The sequence below is a fragment of the Anguilla rostrata genome, chromosome 15 (genome assembly GCF_018555375.3).
Source record: "Anguilla rostrata isolate EN2019 chromosome 15, ASM1855537v3, whole genome shotgun sequence".
Taxonomy (NCBI): Eukaryota; Metazoa; Chordata; class Actinopteri; order Anguilliformes; family Anguillidae; genus Anguilla; species Anguilla rostrata.
This window is the reverse complement of record NC_057947.1, coordinates 17007881-17034700: the sequence shown is the minus strand read 5'-3', so window position 1 is coordinate 17034700 and position 26820 is coordinate 17007881. Positions and strand designations below refer to the sequence as shown.

Below are 26820 nucleotides of genomic sequence, written 5' to 3'. Positions count from 1 at the left end.
ACAGAAGTTGACGAGGGAGGCCTGTTTCGTTATGCGCACGGCAACAGATTTTATTTTCAGTGCAACGGTCACACCGCAAGCTCCTCCTGACCTGGATCCCGTCAAGATATTTAACCTCATATTTAACATTTGAACCACATGCTTAGCTTTTAAATTTCTTTCACAAAAAGAGCATCCGTCACTACACAAATACGGTATTCCTTACTATCCAGTAAGTATGAAGACAAGACTTGTGCCAGTCCTAAAAAACATTTCAGGTAAAACTCTACTTAAAAGTAACACTTGAACCACATATAAAGGAACCTTCTGGAATTGTTTAATATGCTTTCCTTATATTCCAGTGAGCCTACGAGATTCTTAGCTAAAATATTCACTAAACATATCATAAAAACTGATGAAGCCTAACAGATCATAAATTTCCAAGAGAAAGGTAATTACGCATGAAGCCTGTCTGTTATTGATTTTTTTATTATGTGAGAAAATTAGTCTCCCAAGGTTAACCCTGAGAAAAACAGCCGGTAATCCTTACACTGTATCCATAATTTTAAGGCTCTAATTGCATGGCACTTCTGACATTTCTGGAACTTTTCTTTGCCAGTTGTTTGGCACAACATTGGGTGAAAAAAAAATCACCAATAAATTCTAACCCTTCTTAAACGTTACCCACCAAGTAGGATGCTAATGAGAGCAGGGGGAAAACTACGACGGTGCGGCTAAGTACCAGTGACTGCTTGGCCTTTCCTTATTACAGGTGTCTCAACACAAGCTTATGCTGTCTTCCATTTCCGCAGGGGTGATGAATCTAATCCCACCCCTGTAATGGAGTGATAATATATTTGCTGAAACATGCTGACCTCACCCTTTTTCCTGATCATGTTTTTATTGCTCCGGTATCAGAGCTGCCATCCGGAATTATTTCTTCCTCCCAGGTATTCCTCCAGGAGTGAGGGGGAAAAAACACACACCCTGTTCTGACTGGCTGCAGGGACATAAAGATCCAGGCCCTCTTCTGGGTCAGGATCACACCTAACTCAAGAGTGTAAATCCTGGAGGGATGGCTACGGACCAACAGACCAGAAGAGAAAAAAAAAACCCATGGAGGATGCAGTGTCATGAGCAGAGAAATAAGCTGAGCCTCTGGCATTGCCGTTTATTTATACACATTACATTTCCTGCTTATTGCCCAGGACTTACGTCAATGCAAATTTAAGAAGTAAGATCCAAGCCATTCTGCTGATGCTACTTCAACCTCATACATATTCCAAGACTACAGGCTACAACAGGCCGATAGTTCTACACTAATAACTAGGGATGTAAAAATGCAATGCACAGTGATGCATTGATCTTAAGGTGGCAATTCAACTGCATCGATTTGGAATGTGAGAATCTATTATAACTGATTATATTCATTTCAATAAGGCTATGTGTTCTTTTTTTCCCCAAAATAAAATGTACATGCTTTGTATACAAAAAAGTGGTACTGGTAAAAGGGACATTTTTTGAAGCAGCAGATTCATTTTACTGCTTTTTTTTATAGTTGTTGGCTACAACTTTACCACAGTAGGCCTTAATCACATCACTGAAGGTTTTTCTGAAAATGATGGCACTTGAAAATAAATTTGCTGAGAAGTTGATGCTTAGTGTATTGTTCTTATTGCCTATATTCAGCTAATATTGCGTAAATCAGTCCTCTAGTCACATTTGTGTATCCAATGTATTTAAAAAAATAATTCTGTATTGAAACTGATTCAAAATAATTGAATCGAATCATGATAAAATTAGAGATTTCATGACGCATTGAATCATTTCCTAAAGAAATGTAATCAAATCAAAGTCAGAAATGTACGCCCCGACTAACAGCATTATTTCTGTGTAGATTCACATGCCTTATTATTATTATTATTATTATACATTGTTAATCTCTATTCACAAGTGCCAGGCTATATCCATTACAGAGGAATTTAGTTTTCTTTGACAAAAATCTGTAACGATGTATAACTATACACAGAAAACGGTTGACCTCAGGCTCCCTGACCACAGAACTGACCCTCCTCTGAGTCACATATACAATTAACATCTCTGGTCAACCAAGGCATAATGACGTGTCTGTCCCTTTCCTCTTTTGATCCTGCAAGAAACTCACTGCTTGAACAGTTAGGCTACAGATTGGGGGAGGAACTCCCCCTTTGAGACTAAATTGAGAACCCGACTTAATGCATTTTAAACATTAAAGTGGCAGCACATGTTTGATGAACAACTCAAACACCACGAGCCAATCAAATGTTAGTGTACCCAAAGTAATCTACACACTCTGTCGCGTAAGTGGCTTTGTGAGCATATAAAGTTTTCTGAGGGTAAAGACATTGGCCTCACTCACAAAACATGCGTACCATCGCATTTGACCGTAAACTGTGTGTAAGAACGTTTCCACAATCTTTTCGGCATTAATCTTTTTTTTTCTTATCTGTATTTGTTCATGGCTGTTTCCTTAAGCACATGAACAGGATTGCACATGACATTTACAAACAGTCAGCATTCATCATCTCATACACCTGCGAAAACAAAGGTCTGCACATGTGTCATGAATCCCATATTTGTTTTTTATAGGAACATTTTTAGGAACACATAAGGAAAAAAAGTACGAATAATTTAAGAAAAGTTTTGTGAACGAGGCCCATTGTCTAACCGGCCAGATGCATCTTCTTAAGGACATGGACGGCCTTTGCTGCATCCCAACGTGCACCTCTCTTTATCACCGAGACCTGCCTGAGTTGGCCTGCTACAGTCCGCCAAAAAAAAACCAAATCGGTCCCTCCGACAGCCAGACTTTTCTTCCAATTTTACTGCTGTTTGCTGTTGTGCGTATGCTGGTCTGGAATATCAAGTTGCCTGACCTTGTAGTTTTACTTTGTTAAAACTTAATTTCATGAGACTGATGAAATGAGCTAACCACATAACTTTAGAGTAATGTGTCACTAACTCATAACACGAATTAGGTTAACCTTCGTTAAGTTGTTAACTTATATTTAGCGGTCATATAATTATCACCTCTAATCAAGAATCATATAATGTTATTTCTGATATTATGCAAATTATTGTTTTAAATTAGCTCATGCATATTTTCATTATCATAGCCAATAAAAAAAATAAAATAAATATATACATATATATAATTTTTGCTGTGTCGTGTCTATGTTATTTTATTAAGTTGGGCTCAACAGACGTACAGAATTCCATTGGTTGTCAGACTTATTTTGTACTGAATAAACCAGACCAAACCTCACTATAAATGAATAAATGCCGTTTCCACTCTTTGGGAAATAAATTACTTCCTTATCCTGCTTGCCACCACTGTTCGCGGTCACAGAGCGGTAAATGCATGAAAAGTGGCTGTAATTAGCGAAACGTGGACAACTGCGGTTTGAGAGTGTGCAGACAGGATGTGACATTTCATTAAATAAGCGGTGATTTATCGTACTGACATTTTACAGTATATCAGTTACAGCTTAGCTAATGGAGAGCCCTGGCCTCCGCCAGCCTAACAAACACCTGCTCCTAACATCAGCAGTGGCACTGACAGCGGCGTCATTCCGCGCTTTCACAGAACAGATAAACTGGGATGTGACAACGTTTTTCCGGTCAGCAACAGCCCCGAGAGCCGCATTTCTCAATTTAGAAGCAGATTTTTAATCTTTGTGCTCTCAACTGTACACAGTCAATATTAAGATCCCGACGACGGAATGCTGGTGATTTTTTCATGTGTTTACGCTGTCTGTCACATTGCGTGGGCAATAAAGTTTCAATCCTATTAAGCAACGCTCTGCATTTTTAACCAAGCTTAGCGATAGAGAAACGCCAGCTGCATACTCCATCTCCCAGAGCCCCGTTCAGCATGGTGCACAGACCATCTGCATACTCAATCTCAATAAAAATATTTCCAATGTAAAAAGGCAGTCAAATTTATCAAGCATACACTGTCAGTACATCTGTAAACACAGACTTTACCAACCGTTTTTTACTGGGATTACAACTGTAACAGCAAGGAGGAACAGCACAGGCCCAGCAGTGGGTAAGGAAGCAGTCGAGCAGTCTGAGCTTTCAGCGTAACGTTTTAGGCGCAAACTCGCTCAATTTTTTTTGGCTTCTACCTGACAGTGTAGATGGGTGGGTAATGTCTTTAAAGTCTTTTTTTTTGCACAGGCTGTCCTGTGTGTGGGTAACTGCTGTAGCACTGGGCTGAGCAGGTTATCGGCTCGCTGCTGTCCCGCTGCCCTCGCTGAAGTAAATCTACGGTGCTCATTGGCACGCTCGTAAAGCTAGATCATCCGCAGCCACACAGCATATTAAATCAACTGAATCCGCACTGAAAGAGTGAGAGTCAAATCTGGACACCCACTGAAGCCCGCTGGTCTAGTGCCCCCAGGATAAATCAAATACATTTCCATCACAATGGTAGAATAACTGAGATGTTACCAGATATCCTACAAAGCGACTGGGACACATTTTTAAATTTCCATATATTTTTTTACACTGAAAAATGTAAGGACATATGCAAGGATAACATAAAATAATTCAATTAAAGAGCATGATAATCATATATTTCTATGCATGGAGACATAATTACATGTTGTATAAAACATCCCATTTTCAACATCGATATCTTGTATAATTTTGCTTTTCACTTTTGTATAATGCACACTCCCTTAGCAGTCATGTTTCTCATCCCCAATGGCAGCAGCGAGAACTTTGGTACAGCTTTGAACACCACACTCTTCATCCATTTGCATCTTGTATTCTGAATTCCAGGAACATTCTGATATCTTGCATAACTTAAGTCCAGTGAAATCTTTTCTATATGTAATATGTAAATGACACTCTTGAAACGTTGGGTGCGGGTATGACGAGTTGAAAATTAGAAAATGTCTAAGCATTGTCCCTTCTCTGGATGCAGAGAAAGCAATATGCTTTTTTTCATTTTACAAAAATGAAGAGATCTACAAGAAATGGGTTTTATTTCTGGAGCCCACTGGCATTACAATATTACAATAACCTGAACAAGTAGTATTTGCATTGCCCATTTTAATGTGGAACTTGCCACAGAACGTGGTAGATTGGTATGTAGGCTTACTGTTAGCTTGCGACAACTAAATAGCTTTCAAGCTTAGACACATGGAATCAAAGACGTTCTTAATTCAATTGTAATGTCCAGAGTTTGAGACTGCTATAGAGAATAATGCTAGTGTACAGTAGCTCAGTGTTACAACTTCATTACACATTGAATGATCTTCAGGTTTAACTAGCCTATACCATGGTGAAGTCTGCTTTCTTTCATTTTGTCTGGTAGTTTAAAGTTACTGCTCTAACCGGCTCTAACCTAGCTGGCGATGTGGAATGGTTTACTTATGATGTGTCTTATGGATATGAATGTTAATGAGCACAGAATACATGCCCACCCTGTCCTTGTCTGCTGAACAGGTCAGAATAATCTAATAGGTTTATTACAATTTTTAAAAAACTTGAAAGAAATTAAGAAGACAATTAATTGTCACTTCTGGGGAATATAACCACAATTTGAATCCAGTTGCCTGGCATAGTCTGTTTGCACAGGTCTACTACTGAATCACAGAAAACAGCTTGCATCCACTTTAGCTTATCCAAATTACAAACCAGACAGCAATAAACAAGTTGATAAACACCATATAGTCACACTCAAATACAAATATCCCCCATTATGCAGTTCCATTGTTCTGTTCAGTCCCAGTCAGGATACAATTATTTCACCAAATGTGTTGATTAGTTTAACAGTTTCCTCTTTACAGTACAGAGCAGGGGACAGAAATGTCTTTTTCTAACAGAACAACACCCCACAATCAGGAGGACACCTGTTACCATAACTGCAGGTGAGCATTTTTGTGGGATGACAGGAAGGAACATATCTCATGCAGGTATGTTTTTGTTTCATTATTTATTATTCATTCAATTTTAATAAACAAAAGCCTTTTTTCTATGTCTCCAACATCTTATAGCTGCTTAATTTTAAAAGTCCAGCCACTGTGTTTTTAAGGTACCATTAATTTCACAGCACTAGCATTGACTAACAGACCATTTTGTCTTCAGGCAGAAGTGTGGTGGCATCACAACAGCCGTGAGTCAGATGTCTTAAACTTTTCACCCAGTAGACACTATTTGAGTTCCCACAGATGACCAACGATTGAAAAAGAAACATCAGTTTTCAGAACTAACTTAATCTTTCATACTTTTTTATATGACTGCATGTTTTTAACTTTGCTGAAATTCTTAGTGATCTATAACCATATTAAAAATTTTTACCAAGCATCACAAGCATTTCAAATACACATTTAACCCAGATCTGCAGAACGTGCTGGCTTTTGAGATGAGCAGGCAAGGATGAACCGCAACAGGCCTTACCGTCAAAACTCTTGTGTCGGGACATGAAAGTGGAGCGCAAGGTGTGACTGCTCTCCTCCAGCAGCTTCTCCAGCTCCAGCTTGCTCTGCTGATGTAGCTTATCCTCCATCTCTGAGGTGCAGCAGGTGTAGTCCTGGGGACAGATACGCAGGTGCTCACCTGTAAGAGACAGAGGGGGGGGGGGGGGGTGTCAAGCTTTAATTCAGGGGTCATTTGCACACAGGAGTGAAAGATGGTGCTGGCCTCCCACCTGTGTGCTTAATGGTTCCACTAACATACAGAGTACTATGGAATGGGCACTACTCTTTCAACCATGAGGAGCTAGGCCATTAACAGATAATAGTATATCCAGTTGATAAATCAGGCAGCCAAATATATAAATGGAAAAATAAACTGATAGAGAGTAAAAATAGAAAGATGAACACATGACCAAAAGTATCTGGACACCCTTTGGTCTAGGGCTGTTTTTCATGCTTTGGGGTTGGCCTAATTCTAGATGCTTCTAACTGTGTAGCAGCAGTTTGGGGAAGGCCCTTTCCTGTTTCAGCACGACAGTGCCCCTGGGCACACAGCAAGGTCTATATAGAAATGGTTTTGTCAAGATTGGTGTGGAAGAACATGATTGGCCTGCACAAAGCCCTGACCTGAACCTCATCCAACACCTTTGGGATCAATTGGAAAGCTAACTGCAAGCAAGGCCTAATCGCCCAATCGGGGCCCGACCTCACAAATGCTCCTCTGGCTGAATAGAAGCAAATCCTATCTAGTGTACAGCCTTCCCAGAAGAGTAGATGTTGTTATAGCAGCAAAGGGTGAGCCAAATCCACATTAATGTCCATAATTTAGGATGAGATGTTAGATGTCAGGTGTCAACATACTTTTGGCCATGTAGTGCAGGTTTATCTTGGTATGTATATTTTCAGGAAATATAAACTGGAAGCTCTGGCTGTGAGGATATCCCTAGATGTGGACATTCTCTAAGAAGATATATAAATAAAGCTATAATGTTTTAATCCCTGGTGAAGTGGTAGAAGACACAAAAGAAATAAAAGTTCTCCTCTTATACACAGAAGATCCTACAGAACTGCTACAAGTTACACAATAATCTGACCTCCAAAGGGTCTAACACAGTTCGGCACACAGTCTACAAATTAAAATCCACAGAGAAATGCTTAGCTGCAACACAGTAAGGTTTTTGCTGATTGGCTACAGTACAGTAGGTGTGGATAAGAGTAGAGAGAACTGATCCATTGAGAAAATTCTTTACATCCTGATTCCTACGAATAGCTACTGTGTAAATTGCCATGTAGTGCAATGCAATGTAGTTTACAAGAAGCTTTTAGAACTGTGCATCATTACTATGGAGATCACCTGGCAGTATTTCTAAAGGGAAAAGTGGGAAAATTTCTGTCCACTTCACTTCAACAACCTCTCTTCTCCTCTCATAACAAAACCAACCACAGAACAAATTAATGCCCCAACAAAATAGTTGCATATGTCAAGCCATTGAAAGTACAAAAGGCAATAAATAAATAAATCAATAAAATTGAGTGATACATTTATTGGGACAGTCTACCCACTCAATTGCTCAATTGCCAGTCCAACAGACTGCATTGTATTAGATTTGTTTACATTTCCAAATGTGGGTTTTATTTTCTTTAAATCATTTTATTTAAAATAAAACTGATTTTGAGCAAGTTTCATGTCAATACCATAGTGCATAACATGATAGTTACTGTACATATACACATTAAAAGTGGCATTCCTGCAAAAGCTGTGGAAAAGTCAGCAAGGCAAAAGAAAATAGCTTCTAAAACAGCTTCCGCACCTGGCTCCACACATTATATAAATATTGTTTAAACAAGAAATCAACAGCTAAAATGCACAAATCTCACCAGCAATCATAAACAAACCACAAACAAATCTCAGAAACCAGGCTTTCTGCTTACACAAATGTTATTATTAGAGTCCCACTTGAATGACTCAAACATTTTTCCTTACATATTTGCAAAGATAGACTGAAAGGTATTAAACTGAACTAGCTAAGTGTTGGTAGCATCTTTTCTTTTGTGAATCCATCATTGTAGATTTGGACGGCAGGTATATTAAATCTTGGTGGATTGCATACCTGCCCTATAGCCCTATCATATAGCCTATGTCTTTTATTTGTATTTGGATTAATGTGGTGCACACACGCCTAGGTCCACTGAATCCAATTCATTTTCATTAATTTGTGAAGCTATATCAGCTGCATTTCTGCTACTGGTTTCTCTTCAACATTCCATCTCTTTAATAAATTGCTACAATGCTGGTAATATTACTACGGTTATAGATTGGAGGGAAATAGTTTTCATCTGCATGCAAGCTACAAGCCACACAGGTCATCTCAAGCAAACATCAATGCACAGTGCTGTGCTGTTTACATTACTGGTCACAATCCACAATCTCAACATCAGTCAAATTTATTTTCTCGTGATTAAGCAAGTTGTCAGTCCAGAGTAAATATAATTGATCAATTCTGTTGCCAGTCCAATTAGAGGTAATAATTGTCAGTCCATGTTATAATGTTCAGCAACGTTAAACCAAATTAATATAAAATATTTGAGATTAGCCTGTGTTATCTTTAGGGATGAACATGCAGGCGACAAACGCAGACTGTGTAATGAGGCACATGAATGAGTACAGGCTATGGAGAAGTTTTCCTCCACAGCCTGAAAGATCAAACGCAGTGACAGAACCAGCACAATGTGCAACTACACATGTAACTGTATCATTTTATTTTCATGGCATTTCTTTTGACTGTTGCCATGGTATGTTCGTAAATGAAATCAATTTGGCCCTTGACACTACTACATGACAAGAATGCAGTTGAGCTTTCCAATGTAAATGACAGCTACAGTAACTAGTTCAGCATGTATTTTATGCTACATTTGTCTAAAATATATTGCAGTGCTGTAATGTTATCATGCTTAAAGAGTAAAACACCCGACTGTGTGTGTTTGTAAATTTGTGACTGTGCTGCTGAATTTTTGAGCTTGCTAGCACCAATGCTATTGCCGCAAAAAGTAAGCATTCAGCCCTGCTAGCAAGCCCCGTGACAACCCCAACCCAACCTCCTACAGTTAAATTCAGAAATGGGTTTGTACATTTGGAAAAAAATATGCAGTGGGGTCTATCCTCCAGAAATAAATAAATGACAGAACAGAAGTATCCGGCTCCTGTTGGGAGCCCTCTGAGTAACGCTCATGCTCTTAATCACTGATCATTCCAAATGACAAGCCTTCAGAATGCTTTGAGCCTCAGGGTCGTCACCAGGTAAAACACAACGCTCATCCCGCGCCTCTCATTTAGACCTCATCCAAAAACAGGTGTAGTGCTGACAGGTCTGGGGTCCTGAGGTTCCTCAACAAACCACGTTTCAGTAATTTTACAGCCACACAGGGCTTAGTTCAGGGCAAATGATGCGCCAAAACCCTGCTTGTTATTCTGAAGCCAAGCGCTCACGGTGCCTGAACATCATATGCTTTTGGAATGATAATCATAAAATAAACAACTGCCTATGATGAAACATTTACAGAGTGTACTAGTTTGGTATCCAAGTGAGACATACCGGATTGCCGTATTGTTATGTTAACAAAGATGGATGTTTGGAGATGAGACAAAGATTTTTCAAGAACTTTTTTTTTTTAAAGGACAGAGAACTAACTCAATAATAATAATTAATTGCATTTATCACATTAAATAGATTCCACAAGGCAGAGAGGGCAATTCATCACAAATCGACATCAATATGCATCGCCCAACAGCTTTAGGAGAAGTCGGTTCGACAAATTCAACCTACAAGTGTCAATCTATAAAACCAAGTCCTGTGCTTGTTCAATGTACACCAAATCACATTTCTATGCAAGAAGGATGATACGTGCGGACTGTATCACTGAGACCTCAAATAACCAATATGTACTGAGAAACCACAGGTTAGTTCTGTATGCAGACTCTCACCTTCTCTCTTGTAGGTTTGGCACAGCCTTGCTTAAGGCTCAAGCCTCTATGCTGCATGCACAGCAGCAGTGGCAGGCTAGCAGACCCGAGAAGCAGCACAGCATGTCGTAGCTATATGGTTTCTATTTCGCTTCAGTCTTGAGTAAGACCTCACTTGTGTACATAATTTCTGAAACAGCCAAATAGACATTTTATTGATATTGCTTATTATTTTTTACATTTTAAGACAAAATTACTCACATGAAATACTACCGTTCAAAAATGTCCATTTTTTTTTTTTTTACACTCAATTCACCTGCATGAGGCAGTTGGCCTATTTTCAGAGCCCCCCAACTGCAGTCTCCCAGGTAGACCTTCAGTAGCCCACATGTTCGTTGAGAATTATCAGTCCCCTGAGCCAGGGGCGTTAGCTGGACTGTTAACCATCAGGGGCTGAGCCCAGATTCTTATCCGAAACACTTTTAAAAACGTACTCCTAAATAGACTGTTTCCATGCATTTTTTTTCTTGCATGTGAGGGCTACGCATTGCTTAAAAAATGTGAAAATTGGAGAAGAAAGGAAGGGTTTGGATTTGATTTACCATATAATCTGAAAATGACCATTCCAGCCACTCGAATGTCTCAAACCAAAATGAGCGTCATATCGGATACCTACTACCATTATTACTAGGCCTACATGATGGACAACCCATAATACACTGGCGATTTCATGAATGAGAGTTGAAAACGGCTAACTACTCAAAGTGACTGAGTAAACTTTCATAATTTGGTTGCAAAATCATTGCTGATGGACCTATTTGATATGAACCACAATTCTCACCTCAATGGTACAGGTAGTAAAACATGAGAAAATATTGTTACCTGTGGAAAAATGAAGACAATGACTGAATTCTGTCTTTTAAAAAATATATTATCTGGTTAAATTTAGCCTACTTCAGTATTGTTATGACCCAACTTGTCCAAGCTGCAATGTAAGCAGGGAAACAGACATAAGGTTAAGATTCAATGAAATAACTGAATTTATTTGCAATTAGAATAAACAGTGCTAGCAAGTGAAAAGAACAGTCTTTAAATCTATGAATGATTAATATTTCTTAGTAAGTTTGCCAGAAAAAACAATCACATTTTTATAATTATCAAAATAATCAGGGATTCTTTCAAATTTTAGCTAAAGGGGGGAAGCCTATAATCTGGGAATTAATTACAAACAAAACCCAAGACCGTATGGTAGCTGATATTTAGAAACGTAATAAATAATAAGAGTAATTATTTTGTTGTGGTTCAAGTCTGGGTTATCACCCCATATAATCTTTAAAAAATATCTCAACATATCTGCAGTTACAGCTTTAAATTTCTCAAGCAGGGCACCACATCCTTGGAACAAATCCATTAGAAATTCACTTTCATCTCAAACAGAGCAGCATTCTTAAATTTGATGTGAATATGGCCCAGTTCCATAAAAATGTTTTAATCATGATAAATATGAGCATTTAATTTAAAGGGATACATCTCCCCACTGGCATACCCACCTCTGAACAGCAGGTGTAATAATAGCTAGTGAAAAACTTAACAAAATTGGTGATTCCAGGCCACGTCATTTTTATCTAAATTTCAGTTAGGTAGTGTCAAATTTGCCTCCTTTTTAGTCGTTTATTAAATTTGCTTTCCTGCAATGATACAGAAGGGAACAAGGGATGCACCTGCAGTGATATAACAATTTACATCAGACCATACGGATCTAGCATTTTACAGAATATTTATGCGCGTGAACACTTCTCTGCAGAACTGTGCGACAGCAGGCGCACAGCAGACCACAGCAGATCTGTGCCGCCCTCGCTGCTGCTGAAGATAAGCTCCACCACCGTTTCACTAAGCGAGCGATGTAGATGAGCCTTGGACCAATCTGTCTCCAAAGTTCAAAGTTTTTCCATGAAAACAAACCATTCAGACAAAGTCAATAGGGCGCCCTGAAAATAGCAATATTTTAAAATTCTGTTTTGTAACAAACAACATTATTCTGACAGAAGCAACGAGTCCAGTATTGTATTCCTCATACAATATAAATATAAGAAGCACCAATTTTGAAATATACACAGAGAATCACGCCAACAATAGTAAATCCCATAAAACCCAAAACAGACAGTTTGGTTACAAGCAGGAAAAAACTGGGTTTGGATGGATGAGAACTTTCTGGAACTTTTCAACTGAAATGAGAAAAAAGGCAGCTTGTGTGTTGCTTGTGTGTGGGTAGGTAGGATAGTGTTGCTGGGTGATTGAGCAGGGCCTGGTGGATTTGAGGGTAAGGGGAAGGATGTTCCCTTGACACGTGGGGGGGTGGTCCCTCTCCTGTGTCGCACATCACCTGCATATAGGCTACTACCGCAATGTCCCCGCTGCCGTGTGATTTAAATTCCCTTTGGTGAGGTGCCGCGCTGTTTTCCAGAGCACAGGCACTAGCAGACAGCGAGCTGGGAAGCCGAGAAGCTGGGACATCTTAATTTCTGTGAGACGTGTCGAGCCTGGGTAACCGTGGGAACGTTAATATTACCATGAACCGTGCAAAAGACCCATTATCGGCTGACACCAGGCGATGAAAGCGCGCCGGCGGTTTCTGACGTCGCCGTCTTTTTGCGTTTTTCACAAGGCGGAGAGGAAGATCAATTGCGGCTTGTGAAATAAAGACAGTACTAAAATAAATAAATACATAAGTCTGCTGTACGCTGAAGAGTGCTGACTGATCTCTCCGCGCCTGTGTGCTCGCTGTAAAACGCACGTGCTGAAAGCCAGGCATTCTGGGTGCCTCGTCGGCTGAACGTCATCAGCATTTCTACCTGCAAAGATTCACAGCAGGGCCAGAGAAATTGTTGCGCTGCATCTCATAAGTGTTAATCTATCAGACATCTCTTTTTAGCGCTACTCGTTAGTTAGCTTAATTAAAAGAATAACATGAAACGCACAGGTAAGTGTCATCATAATGTCTTAATGCAGTTGGCCTAATAGCTTCAAGTCCAAAGCAAAGATGAAAATGAACCATTGCAGAGTGCAATAGCTGTCTTATGGTGTTAATAAACACCATAAACGACATTCCTACAGCTGGAAATCCCTTTCTACCGAATGTGCTAATGTGTTCAGTCTGATTCAGGTAATAGTATGCATGCGAGTGGACTGCAAGGAACAGCACTTATTGCAGAGAACCTTTAACACATAATTTAGAAGGTGGTTCAGATCTGAATAAGAGCAGCCACCTGTGCTTTCCATCTTTTGACACAAAACGACAGGTGATGGATGTCACAATTAATAAAAGGAAGATGGGTCAACCGTTATAACCGATCCATTTTCTTACTCGTTATTAACTGCTGAACAAAAGATGAACTCTTCATTGTGTTTTAAATGAGGATATGAAGGTGTTCGTTTTTTCCATTAAGCGTGGCTCGCTGATTTGCAAATCACTTGCACAGCCATGCATCGTTTTAAAAAGTGGAAAACACAATTAATCACCTCCATCAATTTCACCGATTTTTTCCCCCACACAATATACATCTCAATATCTTCTATATTTGGAGATTACCAACTGTGATTACAACCTATTCACCCTCAGTAATAACCAGAAATCAGTCAACCCATCTGTGTACAAATGAGCCATAATGATTACCACACTGCTTTGCACACATATTACAATATTCATGACAGGAATACTGGTGATATGTAAATACATCTGTATATATTTTCTTCCCTCAGAGGAAATGATTTTGTCGAGAGTTGCTTATGCAATAAACATTAATTGATTACAAGATGAAATATATTTAAATTTTAAAATGTATAATCATAATATGATTACACTCTTGTAATAAATGATTGTAATGTTCAACAAAAACAGAGTGACACACTTAGTCTATCAGAAAAGAGGAATGGGGGACGAGCACGCAGAGATTGTGGGTTCTCCCCTGTCAATCGCACGAGCTCAAACGTCCCAGCAGATCTGCGTTAGCATTCTGGTGGATGAGCGGAAGGAAGGAAGGAAGGAACTGCCATTTTGCCTGAGTGTTTCTTTCCCCTGGAGAGAGACGCACACCGTCGTTTGAACGCTCACCTCAGCCCTCCCTCCTCCCCTGCGCCCCCCTTCCCCCCGCCGCCCCCTGGGGAGCAGTCTATCACAGAAAAGACCAGGCCGATCTGTCCTTCAGAAAACTTCCCAGGGAGGTAACAAGGAAATGAGGGACTGAAAATAAACACACGCCATCCAGCAGGAGCCCGGTCTGCAGCCTCCCCACAGCTTCTGAAGCCTGGAAACCAGCAGCACTTCTGGAACACTTCTGTCCGCCTCACTAATCAATCCACTTCAGTTCAATGGTGCTTTATTGGTACGACAACTGGAGTGCTGAAGTACCGAAACATTGACAAAGTACATCAAACATTAAATATCAAATATATTACATCACTATGACTCATTATTCTCCGCCTCACTCCTATATCTTATCTTCCTCTCTCTCCTTTTCAGTTTCGCTGTATCTCACTCCTTCCTGGCTTCTCTTTCACTTCATCATGTCTCGTTTCCTTCCCGATTCCTTCCAGTCCTCCACACTGTCTTTAAGCCTCTCATTCTTTCTCCCATCCTCACTCATTCATGCTTCGTTAAATGTTTTGTAACATTATTCATGCTTTTTCTGAAGACAGATTAACAATGAAAATACCCATCTAGTTATTTTCAGTTTTACAAATGAACGATGGATGAATAAAATAAAAACTTTTAGCAGTGGGAGGAATTTTACCACACACTGCAGTGAGTGAGTTTGAGACTTTGACTAGTAAAATAGCCAGGGGAAGTTGCAGCAGAACACAGAGGATGACCAATGAGAGTCTAACTACTAATCAATCAGTGCTTGGACTCCATACAACAGGGAATTGTCTATCTGAGCTTTAACAAAATCTGATACTAGTGTAAACTAAAACTATATAACATAATCCAAATCACTGCAGTACATTTGAATGATGTGATTAAGCAAGCCTTGCACCTTTTTCAAAAAATTCCTGTGCCAATAAAAAGAAACCAAAACCCTTGTAACACACCTACAACTTTCCTGCCACCGCCCCAATAAATGACGCAAACAGCTACATTACGGGTGAACTGCATGGATCACTCAGAACCCTCACAGCCAATGGAAAAGAGGCAAGCAGAACAGCAGCAGGCTACAGTTCGTTTGTACACAGTCTCTGCCCGGGGGGCTCCATTACCTTCAGCCTACCGTTCTGCTCATACATTATCCAGGGGAGGGACAATGCACATTTCATATAAGAAAGTAAACTGAAAAGCTATAGACCCACATGATTACCGAGAGCGAGATAATTACAGGTGAATGGGTAATGCGGAATTTATGATACGCCATTGTCCTGGCATCCTCGTTAGTGTTTCTTAATCAAAGTGCAATGAGCCGTGTCAAATGCCTTTTTTCCCTCCGCCAAGGCAATCAGGCATCAGGTTTCTTCAGAGATATACAGACAACTCTGGCATTAGACGTGATAACGGAGGTGAGGAATGCAGTTATCTGGAAGGGCTGGACTCACAGTCCCACATCGGTTTGGTATCGCACTTTCACAGTGGATCTCTGGGTGGCAGTCAGATCAAGCTGTCCATTCACTACAGTAGACATCTGGTGCTGCTACATTGACTGAAACCAAGGAACGGAAAGCTAGTGAAAGGTTTAGTGCGTTCGGTTGCGGAAAAGTTGCCATAATTGGGCCCATAATGGAAGCTTCCATGAGGGACTGCATTTCCTAGAAGATGTTAAATGATGCTTTTACTCGCTTTTCCCACTGGAGAGTTTAAGAGTTTGCCACTGCTTTTTTGTTTAGCTGAATTGGTTGCACATTAAAGAGGAACCACACCAATTCGGCACAGTTCCCGAAGGTGGCACTGGGGGGGGGGGTTCCAGAATGAGTTGGCACCCTGACAGGAAGTACCACCCATCATAGGTGAGTGACATCACCGGAGGCAAAAAGAAAAGAAAAAACAGAAAGAAGAAAGAAAGATTTATGGAAATAATCCTTCATTTTTAAATGGCAAGGTGGTCAAAACAGGGTGCCCTTTGTAGAAAGAGTATTTTAAGTACTGCCCAAAAAAACCCTTCTTTTTTATGAACACGAAAAGCCTTTTTAAAAAGTGGATATCAAATTGTGTGCGTGCGTGATTTTTTTTTTTTTGCAATCTGTACTGTTGTGCTAGAATAAAAAAAGCAACAAAATCAATATAAAAAATTAGAACAGAATCTTCAGCAGGGTGCTGAAGTAACAAACTATTTTCAGCTCAGAGGCAGACCTTGTGATTTTTATGAAAGGATTCTTGCTGTGCTGCCCTGTATCACCAGAATCACCCATAATGAAGTTATCCATAAATAGTGATGGATAACAATAATATAAAATGTAAAAGCAAGCCCAACATGAAAAAGAAAGTGCATTGTCAGAATCCTGCTTCACATAGACATTTGTATATTGTATATTGTATAGGCAAATAGACTATTTCAGTTCTAAACACAAATGAATAAAGTGAATTCTCTTTTAAACCATTTCAAATTGGAAACTTTGGTTCTTGTCTACAACAGGAAAGTTTTGTGTTTTTCTGAGGTGAATCATATATTTGACACTACAGCAGGTGTTTCTCAATGATTATGGCTCAAAAGTACCCAATTACCATGAGAAAAGACTTATATGAATATTTCAGAGGCATAGGTCTGCACTGTGATTCTAAAAAAACGATATTTTCTTTAAAAACGTATTTTGGAGGTTGGTGCCCAGAGGTCTGAGATTTCTTATCAGCACATTCACTCAGCTTTGTACTCTGTGTACATGTTGCACAGTTCTCCTGGTGAGGGGAAGACATTATGAAATGCATGCCAGCTGGAATCAACTTTTATTTGGCTGCTTTGAGGACGTAGTCAAGACATCAGGTACAGTATGTTCTCCAGCTCATTCACCATTTGGAAGCAGATTTGCAGATATGCTGTCTATCTGGGTGTACTGCACTTGCTTAGTTTGTGCGTAGGACACAAGCCAAACAAACCCTACAACAAAAACCACAAAAACCACAATAATAATGGCTGGTGCCCTTAGCAGTGGTAAAACTAGTAGCAGCAGCAACAGTAACAGTACTGAAAGGGTTGTAGTAGCAGCAGTAGGGATACTAGAAGCTGACATAGTGATAGTAACAGTAGTAGTAGTATTAGTACTAGAAGGTGGCATAGTGGTACTAGTAGCAGGAGCAAGCAGTGTTTATGCTATTGTTCCCAGATGAATGCAGCAGAAACATGTCTGCATGTTGTCATGATGAATGGGTAAAACAGGCCCACATGTATCTGCATTATATAGCACAGCAGCCCAGCTGATTCCTATGACAGGCATCACCCTGGGCCTATCATTGTGATGAATGTGGCTGAGCAGCCGGCAGGAGGACAGAGCCGGGCTGTGGGGAGGAGCCCCGCCTTTCAGCAGGGATCTCCCAACCGAGAGAGCTGTCAGTCATTTTGATTAAAACATCAGGTCTCTCACCTTCAGCATAAGGGGTCTGACCCATAATGACAAAGGTTGATTACCCTGTGCCTGCTCCTCCCAAAAAGAGAAATGTAGAAGGGACCTGCGAGACATAGTCACAACCCCCCCTTTGCACCTCCTCCACCCACCCCGAAACACCTAAACATTTACTGCACAGAGAGACAGCAGACTTGAAAGAAGAGTATGGGGACAGCAGCGACTCGATGACAAATGGAGGAAATGAACGCAAACGGTGGCAGTGGAGTGAATAAATAAATAATCGGGGCGGCATTTTCAGACGATCCTGTGACTGCAGCTCTCTCTCAGCTCTGCTCGTACAGCCAGGCTGCACATGAAAGCCAGCGCATCTCTCACTGTATGCCTGCACTCAAACAGCTTGGTTTACACACAGCCACACACATACACAGTCACAAACACATACACTGTGACAAACGCATACATACACCATCATAAACATACACATGCACAGTCACAAACACATACACTCGCACACATACACACATCCGCACACACTCAAACACAATGTACTCTAATGCAAACATTGTCACACAGTCAAAAACATACACACACACACATTTGCATGCAAGCGTACATAGCTTCTCCACTTCCCTCCCACACACACAATGAAGTAAAATACTCTTACTGCTCTCCTAAAACATGAAGACATGAAGGCTCTGGGTTCCAATAAACTGTTTGTTTATGACCAGAATTTTCAGTGTCAAGAATTCCTAAAGGTACAGTGCACAATAGGGCTATATTTAAAACAGAAATGTACACCTTTAAGGTCACCCAGAAACACAGGCTGTCCGGTGAGGGAAAATGTTACTGATGGCACACACAGGTATATGACCCAGTAACTTTAGACAATAAGTTAATTCTGTTTATTTTGTTTGATCATTTTTTGCCAGCCAATCAGTAGTGCAGGGAGAGGTGTCATCACAGGAGTCATCACAGAAACGTGCAGAATGGAACATCTCTTTTTATAGGGTCCCATCAGATGTGTTTTCTGGAATAATATTCAAAACAATACAGACAATAATGTAGCTGCTAATATATGCACACATTCTGAAAGTGGATCTCATTATAAAACAAAATATGAATATCAATACAATCCAAAACCTCATCACTTCTCTCAGGGATTGTGTGTGTTTGTGTGCGTGTGCCCGTGTGCGTCCGAGCGTGTGTGTGTGTGTGTGTGTGTGTGTGTGTGCGTGCATGTCCACAAACTTCAAAAGTAAGTGCCTCTACTTTCCAAAAGCACATAACCAACATCATTTAAAATGTTCCCACCAGCTCCCCAAGAATACTGCTGTTGGGTATGAGAATCTCATGGAGTTTAAATATATCACTTTCAATAACAGTGTGCCTGCCAGTAGGTATATTGTCCTCTGAGAAAGAATTGCTTACATATAGCATATTGAGCAACAGATAACATATTCTGGTTTTCTAGTGCTAGTTTAATAATAGAAATCACTTGAACTTAAGAAGTAGTCATGATACAGACGTCAACTAAATTACTTTTATCTCTGATGCATAGACGTAATGGCAGAGTACAGATCCCACAAAATACTAAGAAACTTATTTGTCCCCTCAAATTATCAATGAATCCATGCGTAGAATGTCCTCTTTTCCTGATAGTCGCTGGTGATCACGTACCCTTTGATAAGAAATACGCCAGAACCCCTTCAGAACCCACTGAATGATTGACAGCCTTGCATTCACATTGTATTTTCAAAACCAATCAAAACAAGTAATCAAGAAGGAACTGTTTGATTAGTGTAACGGCAATCATTTATTGGTCCACAATGTGTCATTTACAATAATGTTCCGTCCTCCGTTCAGTCGGGTTTTCCTCGTAGCACTGCAGTGTCCAGCCTTTCTGCGTTTCTGCATTCAGTGTCAGAGAACACAGGGAAATCTAACGGCCCAAACTTGATACTTTATCAAACTAAAAACTGAATCAAATAAATGTGTTCATGCGTTCAATTTAGTAAAGCACTGCACATATTCTTGAAACTTCAAAATCAACTGCTTATTCAGTCCTGCAACTTCCTACAGTGCAGACTGTATGTATTTGTACAGCAACTCAATTTATGTTGTTTTTGCTCTGCACTCCAGCACATCGGATTTGAAAAATAAACAATGAATTTGGGCTTAAATTGCAGACTGTCAGATGTATCAGAGTATTTACATCCATACTGAGTGATGTGTGTATTAATTACAGCCCTATTTTTATTGTTGTTTTATAGTCCCCAGCATTTTAGGGGAGCAAAAGTAATTGGACAAATGGTTGTTTTGCTGTTTCTTGGCCAACTGAGTGTTATTGCATCATTAGCTGCATTTGTATTTGTATTTTAAAAAATCGGTGAAATTGCCAAAACTTTTGTATCAGGATCAACTGTTTGATACACTACTAAGAAGCAAGAATACGTTGGTGAGCTCAACAATAGGAAATTACCTGGTAGACCATGAAAGAACAGACAGCATCATCTTAATTTGAATAAATATTAATAATTGGAGAAACATTAAGAAACGTGAATTCTGTAATGTCTATTCAGAAAATAATGAGATTACCAATAACCAAAAAAGTATGAAAGGGGAAACATTGGTTATTAATGTGATTTGTATTTACCTGCCACTTAAAAACACTGCGGTGATACAGGACAACAAGCTGTGCTATTACAAACTGTTGGAAACAATTTATCTCAAATAAAAGGTCAGTTTTCAAAGTGCAGTCCTAATACGGAGGTGATGGAGACAGGACCGTTTAGCTGTACTGCTGATGGGGTAGTAATGAGAGTGCTAAAGACTCATTCCATCTCTGAAAACTGTGACTGAGCAGAACAAGACAGAACAGCAATCCTGCAAGTACTCAAGCATTTTCTCCGCTGTAGAAAGAGCCTGTTGTCCTGCTGAACAATCCACTATTCACTGGTGCAAAACTGCATTCACCCTTACGGAAATAAAACATACGGCAATACATGTAAATGTGTGGACTTTTTGGAGAATAATACAAACTAAGCAAGTACATATCACAGCAATATCTTTGTAAAAAATTATATATATATATATATATATATATAGTAACCAATATCTGAAAGCGTTAATTATCTAAAAAATATATTTTATTGCAATATATTTAACGTATATTATATAACCAGTTGCAAAGGTATTCAGAGGGCTTTAAGCCCAACAGTTCAGTTGGATTCACACATTATCCCCCTCTTTCTCACTTGTTAAGACCCACAGAATGGAACAGAGTACAAACGTGGCTGCGCTGCCAGCTGTTACCGAGCAACAGGGGAAACGGACAGCAAGGCCTGGCCAGACTACACTGCCCATGCGTTCACCTCTGCCATAGCCGTGTTTGCCTCGCCCACCCTGGATAGAGACAGCCAGGGTTTGGAGAATGTGGATGCCCTCCCCTGGGTCCTCCTCAGAGGGCAGGGCATAGAGTACCACTAATCTGTGGGCAACATGTAAACTCCCTCAGTAGGTCAAAGAGAGGCCCTTACAGGGGCACAGGTGCTGTTGTACCCTTGCAGACCAAAGGGTCAGGTGAACGAGAGTTAAGGGAAGGCCATGAATACCCATGTAGTAACGGCAGGCAAGCATACACTGGCACTTCATTTCACTGCTGTTTTGTGGAAGTTTAAGTCGGAAGTTGCATTTATTTATTCAGAGTAAAGACTTGACAGTATTATCTCTCTGTGGAGGGAGGACAGGTAAGTTTATGAATGAACGGTAACTGATATGAAGGTGTCATGAAATGGCAGAGGAGTTTGAGTGATTGGTTACAGTTGACTGCAGCCCTGCAAAGTAACAACCAATTAGCCATAGTGTCACCCACAAAGTGATGTTACAGTGAACAGAAAATATATATTTTTTCTGATTGCTGAAAATACTTCCTTTTAAAATTGTCATCTCCTTCGAGGACGGAGTGTGGCACAGTGGGTAAGGAACTGGGCTTGTAACCGAAAGGTCGCAGGTTCGAATCCCGGGTAAGGACACTGCTGTTGTACCCTTGAGCAAGGTACTTAACCTGCATTGCTTCAGTATATATCCAGCTGTATAAATGGATACAATGTAAAGTGCTAAGTAAAAGTTGTGTAAGTCGCTCTGGATAAGAGCGTCTGCTAAATGCCTGTAATGTAATGTAATGTCATGAATTGTACTGGTGTCACAGGTGAATGCATGTAAAATAATTATTTGTCCCAGGTCTGATAATGCTTTGCTGAAGTAGGCTAGAACTAGCCCCTTCAGCACACTGCAGACACAGTATGATGTGACCATACCGGTTCAAAAGGTAGGGTCGCTTTTTGAGAAATATGGTAATTCAAGGATAAGGATACAATTATATTTTTGAGGTGGCAAAATGTCAATTGGACAGTTTCTGATAATTAAACAATGTTTTGTGTCAATCACAGAGGAATGCCTACCTGCGTTTGTTGAAGGCCTCTTCCATTCACAGTTTAAAATAGAACTGTGTGTCCATGGCGGGACTTATCTACCTTCGAAATGCATTCCAAACGAAGATTCTGGAACTCGTAGACGAAGGCATTCAGATCCACTGGCTTCAAAAATGACATGTTATCAGATATTTTATTTTATTTAGCCGAGGTTCCATTTGTAAAGAAAACACTCTTTAAATTTTTTTTGTTGGCATTTTAGCCCTTTTTTATTTTTAGTCTAAGCATCTGTATAACAATAAACGTATAGAACCATGTAAACACAAGCACATTTTGATTGGCTCGTTACTCCTGCCAAAGATAACCTTGACTGGCAAAATAACAGAGGTAATCTCACCTCAGCAGGAATAATTAATATTATCTCCAATTAGACAAACAATGTAATTTGTGCTGGCCTTCCTCAAACCACCCAGATGTATTCTGAAGGATTAAAACAAGAAAAAAAGCCAATATAAACCAGAAGAGATTAATAAGGACAAAAGCAGCCATTTTATTTTTTAAATGATTCCTTATTAAAACAACATGATTTCTCACTAATTCTGTGTGAAAATCTAGGCTCATGGTGAAGCAGAGTTGGCAGCAATTAGACTCCATCTTGGGTAATGAGTATTTCATCGTTCTGAGAAAGATATTAGTTTTTTAATTGTGTTAAAATCGACTTCACTTGAGAACGGCTCACTTCTTCATTAGATCATTAATAAGCACTACTGTAGAACGATAAAATGTAATTAAGAAATACATCCTTAGTTTTCCCCCCCTCCCCAGCTTGATCCAATTTGGCATGTACAGCAGGACTACAAGCTACTTTACAGCTGTCCCCATTTCTAAGTATGATCCAGAATTACCTCACTGTCATTTCCTGGATGGCTTGTCAGCAGGAAGTCACCCAGCAGCGTTTCCGAATAAATTGAAAACGCTGCAGTGGGTGCCACATGCAAGGTGCAAACATGGCTGTTTGCAACTAGTTCTCTTTAAAACGTCTTTTTTTACTCCAGACTACATTGCCTCCACAATTCAGGACTGTACAAACTGTTCATACCCAGAGACAAGGCAAATCCTCATCAGGTCTGCACTTATCTTGCAAAGTCATTCACCCCATTATGAAACTCTCCTCAAAGTTATTCAAAGCAAGGCTTCTATTCAAGTAACATTTTTCAAGTAACATCAAGTAACTAAGTACCAGCATGTAACACAATTGGTAATTGATTTACAAATAAAGTTTAAAAATATATAGGCCTAATATAGTGAGCATATTCTGCTTTCTCTTTCACTCAACAGAAGTGTGACACAAAGCCACAGCCTTCCATCACAGTTCCTTCGGGATTGGACAGCGTCACCCGTAGAGACACTGGTATGAACGCAGAGCTCCAGGTTGGAACGGAGGAGAGCGGCTGGAAAGGAAGGGAAATGTCTGACGGTGCACTTGCGTATCCGAGGCCGGTATGAGCAGCACACAGGTCCCGGATCGCTCGGGGCTTCAAGCGCAGTTCAGAGGGATTATACCGGGAACAGCCGAGCGCCAGCATTATCCGCCCCCGGTGGGCTCGCTGGAGACTCACTATCACCCGCTAATATCCCGCTTCCTCACCCTCCCTTTATGGGCCTGCCGCTGGCTAATCCTTCCGAATTAGTCAGGCAGTCAAAGGTACAAACAAGGGTATGGGTCCTTGTGTGACCCCACACTTTCTGTCCCGTCGTCAGAGCCTTCAGCTATGTTCACTTCCTTTCATATAACCACGCCAGCGCCTCCAGCGCAGACAAGCAAGGGGTGAGTGTGTCATTTTATTTTACAATAAGGTACAAATCATGAAACTTCGGGAATAAAAGCAATTCAGCACCATCTAAGTGCGCTCCTTAAAACTGGAGACAACTGAGGACAGAAAATGTAGCCTGCCAATTACAGAGGAAATTATGGAGTACAGCTTTTAAGCATAAATCTTTATAAAACTTAAAGTTTTTTCCTTTTAGATACCTTTAAAAATACCATTAAAAATCAGTAACATACATCTTGGACAGGATGTGAATGAATTTAATGTACCAATTGTTGCCGACACAAGCAGTAATCAAGGACTTTTTATATTTATGATTTATGTGAAGTATAATTAAGTCTTCTAAAGTGCTTTCAGTGGGCGTCACATTTTCTGACACACAAACGCTGGTGTACGCAGGGTACACAATATATGCCCCCCCAGCCAACCAGACATTTAAAAAAAATATTGATAAGGCAACTTGTCCAATACTGCAACCTATGCAACAACCCTCCCCTCCCCCCCCCATTTCTCATAGCCAAATGCTCCGATGGACAGTAGCCAGAAATGTTCACTGAAAAAAAAACAACAACATGAAAAACAAACCTATCAGAGTTTTGCTGAAAAGCGACACGCTACAGAAAGGGCTGAGCAACTTACTGTAAAGTTAATGAAAACCGTTTGTTATTTCAACCAACAACGCCAGCAAGTGAAAGCAAAGAGACCAACATAAAGGCCCGACTGCATGATGTTAGCTTCAGATCATCTGAGACCAACTTAAGATCATCAAGAGTAGTTCATTCTCCTAAGAAAGACTTTCTAGATTAGCAGTCCTCAGCTCTGAAAATGAAAGAGTAAAAAAGTAATAAAGGTCGTGTGAGACACTCACGCAACCATGCCAGTGCCCATGGGCTTTGAAAGTAATACCATGAAGAATAAGGTGCGAAGCAAACAGTTATATGTAATTGGTTGTCACTATGAATTTCGCTAGAATGTGTTTTATAAAGCCTATAGAGTGGTTCAGATTAATGGGACAGAAATAAAGACTTCTTAAAAAATGTTCTGTTTGGTTGTGGAAAGACAGGGCCCCCCCCCAGGCTACTTTCATGAGGGGCCCCTGGAACCTTCCTCCACGCCACTGCACATGGCGGCTGGCAAAAGCTGTTTTTTTTTTTTTTTTGAGAGAGAGTAAGTACTAAAATGTAACTCTGTGTATTGCAGCATTGGGGATAAGGCGTTTACAACCTAGAGTTTTATTTCCAGTCCTTCACAGGTAGCCTACGCTTTGCAGTTACCCTCATACCCCTATATACATCCAGTAGCACACATGAATGATGTAAAATGTGAGCAATGATGCAAGATAAGGGCATATCCTTCTAATTAAGTATTAAACATTCCATTACTGCAGAACAAAATGTGTTGCAGTTACGTTGATTTATCTGGGCCAAAACAGAGACATTTCCTTCATGTTTTCCCCCCATTACCAGTGAATAACTAACACACAAAGCGCAATATAGCCTACAACATTAAGACAATGCCCGGGGAGCACGAAGAAGAAAGGACATTCTATGTGCCACAGTAAAAACAGCAGCTCATTTTGCATTGGGAGATTTGCTGATCTCTCTCTACTGCTATGAAACCGCTGAGCGATCCCCTCCAGAAGCCTTCAGAAACCCCACCCCCCGCCCTCCACCCTTCCCTTAGACATGGGCTAATACTGACGAAAGCTCCCAAATAACCAGGAAAAGAGGGCACAGGAAATGAAGCCGTTTCCCTGGTACATTCTCTAAGGGAAACACTAGGACATATTGATACTGGATTACTCGGTAAGAGGTACTGCCTGTGAGACAGAGATATGGTGTGCAGAAATACAGCATGCGATGCTGTAAATATACTCTGAATAGGAATGGTGATGATACCAAAGAGATGAAAAATATCAAGGGTGACTGCCATTTTACCACGTGTAAAAAATGGGATGTATTCAGACATTCATAATCATACAGCTTCAGGACTTATTTAGCAATCACGGTAAGTTCTGCTATAGAATATTTCCTCAGCATGGCGCTAAAGGGATAGTTCCCACACTGTCTTTTAAAGTCTTTTAAAAATATATTTTCAGTAATAGTATACATTTTCGAACGGCCCAGACATATTGTGTGATGAAGAACATTTAAGATACTTGCGAAAGCTTATGACCTGTGCAAGCCATGTTTGAGTTACTTCAAGTTCATTTTCTAGCTTTAGACTGTGAACACATGAATACGCCTTATGATATTGATTGTAAACGCTTATACATATGACCGCTCAAAACGCACATGAAACGAAGCGAACACTCCGTTTCTGCTAGGAGACTATTTTTTAAAACGTTTTTTTTTTTTTTAAACTGTATATGCTTATGGTAGCGCGGTTGTCTGGCGCACGTCCTCTTTCATAAATGTAGCGTGCACCATTTATGTTTGCCGGTTTGTCAACTCAAACACATTCGCTACTGTACATCTGTTCCCCACAATAATTTACTGCAAATCACTTAAACATACACATCTGGGTTCAAACATTAAATTGGTTTATTTTAGCATACCACGATGTTCACCAAACGCAATATTAGGAGTTGCTACTAACGGTGGTTTATTCCG

General features: G+C 40.1%; 1 protein-coding gene across 2 annotated transcripts in view; it reads right to left on the bottom strand.

Moving 5' to 3' along the window:
* Positions 1 to 26820, bottom strand: part of LOC135241085 (glypican-6-like) — a 229196-nt gene that overhangs the window by 173263 nt on the left and 29113 nt on the right. For both annotated transcript variants that reach the window (XM_064311215.1, XM_064311216.1), the window contains exon 2: positions 6430 to 6588. In XM_064311215.1, the coding sequence (XP_064167285.1) occupies positions 6430 to 6588 (159 nt within the window). The remainder of the gene's footprint in view (positions 1 to 6429; positions 6589 to 26820) is intronic.